The following is a 6192-nucleotide window of genomic DNA, read 5'->3' as shown; positions in this document are numbered from 1 at the left end:
CAATGACCTCCTTCCTATGTTCAGGATTTTCTACTTGAGTAAAATGTGGCATGCTTATCTACCAATACTTTTTTTCTTCTCACTTCTCCAAGAACCTATCGAATCCACATCGGTACATCTCTGGCTGATATGTTGCTGTTTTATCAAGCATGAAAAATGAATGTGGTTTCTCTGTTGCCATTTCATAGGCTTCCGCAAACTCGGTTTTCTTAAGATTTTTGGAGTGATCATGTGCTAGACATTGGACATCTCTGTTGTCTAAGCCCTTGTACAGGAGGAAGCACTTGGTATTCCTCCGGATATATTTCGGTACATCATAGTATGATTGACAAAGATATATACAGTTACATTTCTTGTTCCGAGAAAGACTGAAGTATTCCATCACCTTTGTCATGTTCTTTTTATCAATCTTGATGTCATCAAAAATTATCACCTTATTTTCCTGATCATCGAGATCCTCCACTGGACAAACCTTGTCTGGTTGTTCAATGATAAGATTACCAGGAGATATTCCATTGTAAAACCCATCAAGAAGTTGATATTTTGGTTGTTGAGGATTTATTGTGTAAAGAATGACCTTATCACAGTTCAACCATGATTGTAGAAGCATATTACACAGGGTGTTTGTCAAGTTCCCACATCCCGTTTGTCCAATCATCATGTAGTGACAATCAGGAAGCAAGTAGTGATGCTTTGTTGGTTTCTCCTTGTGCTCATCAAAGTTGATCATTTCCATGGTTTGTATCTACAAAGGATCATTTTTTATTGTTCCAACGCTCTTAAGAAAAAGAATAAAAAAATATAGATAGATGAGGAAGATGACTTCAAAATTTGGAACAGCTTTGGTAGCTAATTCGATCAATCTTGATTCCTATGCCAAAAAGAGGGAGTTATTTGTCATCAGTGAAGAAAAGCTGGATAAAGCTGGTGGAGATGTGAATGGACATATTGACATGAACTATCATAGAATTTGTCATCTTGGGTATGATGGAGTGAGTTCCACTTGTGCGGCACCAACTGGGTGGGTTACAAGTGAGATAGGAAAAGTGAATACTTCATTGAGGAAGCATGTTGATGATGATCAAACACGACTGATGGTGAGTGGTACACTGAAAATGAAAGGAAATCTTGACATGGGTGGAATGGAAATTGTAAATGTGAAGCAACCATCAACAAGGACATCTGTGGTAACATCAGAATATCTCAACACAGCACAAAGTCGGACTCTCTGGACTAGTGGACTCAACCAGATGAAAGGAAATCTTGACATGGGGTTGAATCACATCATCAATCTCCGACAGACAACAGAGGATGACTCAGCAACAACAAAGGAGTATGTTGACAGAAAGGATGGAAAGGTGAAAGTCAAAAAATTGAAGAATATCATCCCAAGCTCATCAACCACTCCACCAGAAGCCACACTTCATGTCTTTCCTATTTACAAAAGTCCAACCAACAAACTGATTGTCATTGAGGATCTCTTCATAGTCGGTCAAGAAACAAGTGGTAGCAGAAGACGTTTTCATCTATCATATCGAGATGTGTTGGGAGAAAAAGCGGTAATCCGATACATTACTGAACATGTTATAACAACGGCATATCTGACCTTCATCAACAACACATTGACATTACCAACTGTGAGTGGATACAATCTCATTGATGAATGGGAGCTGGTTTATCATGAGTACTGAAAATCGTAACTATATGTAGATAAAAAAATGGAAATACCTCATTTGTTAATACTGTTGACCATGCTACCATTTACTCTTGGTTGTATTCTTGATCCGTTGGATAAGGATGGACTCTGCTTGACAACGAAACCTCCTACTGTCATCCAAAGTGAAAGACCAACTCCGGTTGATATCCCTAGTGAAACACCACCACCAACAGATCATATCACCACACAACCACCTTACGATCAGACAAAACCAGTAAACGGGGATAACCCTCATTTGACAGACCCCAATCTTTATCTTTTATCTCTGATTGTTATTCCTATAGTTGGTGCTGTTGTATATCTCATAAAACGTTCCAGCTGTTCGATGAGTGTTGACCCTGAAAATGATCCAAGAAATTTACAACATCAGCCTAGGTTAGATTTTAATCTGATGCCATTACCAGATGTGCTTGGTACGATCAATCTACCAAAATCACCTTCAACCTTTGATGTAACTAGTATAGTCTGATGGGGAGAAAGAAAACGGTTTATGATAGAGTAAGTATGAACAAATTTATGATCTTGATAGGAATTGCTTTTCTAGCTCATTGTGTCAGAGTGAATGGGTTAGTAATAAACAAATGTTGGGAAGAAAATTCATTCTGGATTTGTGTTCCGCTTACACGTCTTAGTCCACCTATTAATGTACCAGCAGCATCTGTACCACCGACAACACCGACACCACCGACAACACCGACACCACCGACAACACCGACACCACCGACAACACCGACAACATCGGGAATTACATCGGGAATTACATCGGGAACATCGGGATTTACACCGACAACACCGACAACATCGGGAATTACATCGGGAACATCGGGAATTACATCGGGAACACCGACACCATCGGGAATTACATCGGGAATTACATCGGGAACACCGACACCATCGGGAATTACATCGGGAACATCGGGAATTACATCGGGAACACCGGGAAATACATCGGGAATTACATCGGGAACATCGGGAAATACATCGGATATTACATCGGAAACATCGGGAACATCGGGAACATCGGGAAATACATCGTGGCCAGCTCTCTGTCTGGCTCGCTTTACTGGATTCTACTATTTCTAGACTGTATTCTTCAGGCTCACTTCAGGCTCGACTCGCATTGCAAACTTCTGTTGTTATTGTGTTTCCAACTAACCAACTACTAAAGAAGAAGACTACTGAAGACTAGCCGAAAGGAAAAGCACCATGGTATAATATACAGCAGGGCAACATAAAGGCACAGCAGGCCGAGCAGGGCACCTGTGAAACCAGAGACCCGGACCCGTCGAAGCATGCAAATGAGGGCCGCTCTATCGCCTGACATGAATGCATACAAAGAGAGCGTAAGCAGACAGCATTGTCGTGCACTAAGATGCCGACTCGCGTGACCGTAACACAGCACGACAATGAACATGACAGTCAGACTACTCCAGACATGAATGCAGGAAACCAGTATACATGACCATGCGTGCACATCTCCCCCTTCACTCACGAAATGGCATATGAGTGAGTACATGAGCAAGGCAGTGCAGCAGCAAGAATGAGTGCACAGGAAGGCAGCATATGGAAAGTGCAGACGGACAACCACAAGAGAAAACATCAGAAACATCAGAAAAGACTAGAGACAGCACACCAGTGTCAGAGCACCAGCACTCTAACTAACAGAACAGCGCAGCTAACTGTCTGTCTCGACCGGGCGTCGCCTCACTCCACGGGGAGCGGAATGAGGCGTTGGATGGCTCGCCGGTAGATCTTGCCCCGGATCTCAACATCCACCACCCTGACGCAACTGTCTGGTCCGGGGAAGACACGCCTCACCCTGCCCAGTGGCCAACTGCCCCGGGGTGTGTCGGGCTCGATACACAGCACCACCTCATCGACAGCGATGTTCTTCTGCGTCTTGTGCCACTTCCTGCGCTGGTTCAGCAGTGGGACAAACTCCAGGAGCCATCTCCTCCAGACCTCCTTCACTGTGCGCTGCACGACGGCGAAGCGATCTCTGGGGTGGACTTGCTCTGTGGCGTTCAGTTTCTCTTCCAACGGCAGAGGTGGGTCGCAGCGTCCTGCAAGGAAATGCTGCGGAGTCAGCGGCTCGAGGTCGGCGGCGTCGGCACTGACTGTTGTCAGCGGACGGGAGTTGATGAGGTCCTCTGCGGCGACGATGGCGGTGTGTAGCTCCTCATCAGTGAGCTCAGCGGTGGCCAGTGCGGATCTCAGAGCGCGCTTCGCTGCCTTAATCATAGCTTCGAAGACACCTCCAAAATGCGGTGCTCTGGGCGGGTTGAACCTCCACCGGATGTGTCGATCAGCGAGACTGCGCGCGATCTCTGCGCGATCGAGCTGCTCCACGGCTTCTCGTAACTCCCGCTCAGCCGCGACGAAGTTGGAGCCGTTATCGGTGACGATGATGCTTGGCGTGCCGCGCCGCTTAACAAACCGGTTGAACGCCATGAGGAACCCCCCGGTATCCATGGAGTAGGTGAGCTCCAGATGGCAGGCACGGGTTTCCAGGCACGTCATGAGACAGAGGTAGCGCTTCGCTCGGGTTCTGCCTCGTCCTTGCTTAGTCTGGAACGGCCCGGCAAAGTCGATGCCGCAGTGCGAGAATGGTCGGAGAGACCCGGCAGTCCGAAAGTCCGGCAGAGCGCCCATGATCTGCGCCGCCGGTACACCCCAGTTCTTCCGACACGGAACGCACGACTGGCGTGCCGTCTTGACTGCTGATGCACCGTTTACTATCCAGAACCTCTCCCTCAGGTTGAACAGCAGATGCTGAGGTCCCACGCTGTGGCGGCACCTCCGGTCCTCCTTCTCGATCAGCAGCCGCGTGACAACGTGCTTCTGAGGCAGGATGATCGGTAAGCGTACACGATATGGCAAGTGTTTCGCAGCCTTCAAACGGCCTCCGACCACCATCAGCGGTTCAGCATGTTGATCTAGCGTCGGGGTTAGCGCCGCCAGCGGGTCGCTAGCCTGCATTGGCTTTCCGGCGGCCAGGCGCTCCAGGGTTGGGCCGTACGCGTCCTTCTGCGCCTGTCGTATCCAGTGCCTCTCAGCGCGGCCTACCTCACCCGCCGTCAGCTCTGGCACGTTGACAGTAGGGTAGTTCGGGTTGGCTGCTCGCGAAGTCGACACTGCAACGGTGACGTCTTGATCGCTGCTGGTATCCTCCCCCTTCATGCCGACGCGCGGCTTGCGACGGCATCGGCTGACAAACCGGTAGCACCACGCAGTCACCCTGAGCAGCTGCTCCCAGGTGCGGTATCTGGACGCCTGGAGGCGAGTGGTTGGCGTGACGGCAAGCGCGAACGTGGTCTCCCGCTGGATGACGCCTGGCAGACCTTCTGTGGTCGCTGACTTCTCAGGCGGCCATACGTCTGGTTGCTGCGACAGGAACGCGGGTCCGTGCCACCACACCCGGTCCTCCGCCAACTCCTTCGCTGGTAGCCCACGGGTACCCTTGTCGGCGGGGTTCTGCTTGCCGGGTACGTGCCTCCACTGGGAGGGCTTCGTGGCGTTCTGTAGCTCTGAGACACGGTTGCCGATGTCGACCTTGAACCTGCGACTGTGCGAGCGGATCCACCCCAACACGTTCATGGAGTCCGTCCAGAACGTGTGCTCGGCGACCGGGATGTCCAGAGCGTTGCCAACTTCGCTGCTGGTCCGCAGACCCAAGATGGCGCCGCGAAGCCCCAGCTGGGGGATGGTCTGCCGACGAGCCGGGGCTGTCTTGGCCTTGGCCATGGCGAGCGTCACCCGCACGTTGCCGGCTGCATCCTCTGCGCGGATGTAGGTCGCCGCAGCGATGGCACGGTCAGACTCATCCGTGAACGTGTGGACGGAGAGGATGGACTCCGTAGCCGCCTTGAAACTGCGTGGCGCGTTGATGGCGGCCAGGTCGGGCAGCTCGTCAAACCACTCCCTCCACTTTCTGGCGTGTGTGGGAGGAAGCTCGTTGTCCCACGCCTGGTCCAGCAACCAAGTGTCCTGCAGCAGCACGCGGGCACGGATCGTGAACGGCGCAATTTGCCCACGAGGATCCAACGCCGACGCCAGACCGCTGAAGACGGAGCGCCGTGTCACAGCGTGGGACCTCAGCTTGACGGCCAGCGTCTTCAGCTCATCCAGCTCGCGCTCCGTGTTGATCTGCGGCCAGCTCATGAGCTCGCGTTCCTGCTGTTCGAGGCTACGGTCTGTGCCCCCGTACCACCGATCCAGCTCCTCCATGATGGCGGAGTAGGCGCCCGGGCCGTCTAGCACGTCCGCGATCAGGTCCTCGGCCGCTCCGTCCGCCAGTGCCTCCCTCAAGTGTGCGAGCTTATAGTCCTCTGACAAGAGCGGGTTCTCGTGTACTAGACGGAGAAACCGCTCACGCCACTTCACATATGACAGCATCTTGCCATCGAACTTTGGCAGGTCCAGTGGCTTCAGGGACCTGCAGACTCCCATCTGGAACATAGCCGCTCCGTCTGCCC

The 6192-nt window shown here is 51.2% G+C and overlaps 1 protein-coding gene across 1 annotated transcript; it reads right to left on the bottom strand.

The window, feature by feature from the left end:
• Positions 1–3421: 3421 nt before the first annotated feature.
• On the bottom strand, positions 3422–6175 carry LOC135806816 (uncharacterized). Its single transcript, XM_065321015.1, has one exon. The coding sequence runs from the start codon at positions 6173–6175 to the stop codon at positions 3422–3424; it is 2754 nt and encodes a 917-aa protein (XP_065177087.1).
• Between the last annotated feature and the right edge of the window lie 17 nt (positions 6176–6192).

The sequence above is a fragment of the Sycon ciliatum genome, chromosome 1 (genome assembly GCF_964019385.1).
Source record: "Sycon ciliatum chromosome 1, ocSycCili1.1, whole genome shotgun sequence".
In the NCBI taxonomy this organism is placed as follows: domain Eukaryota; kingdom Metazoa; phylum Porifera; class Calcarea; order Leucosolenida; family Sycettidae; genus Sycon; species Sycon ciliatum.
Note: the sequence above shows the minus strand (reverse complement) of the source record. Positions and strands in the feature narration are given on the sequence as shown.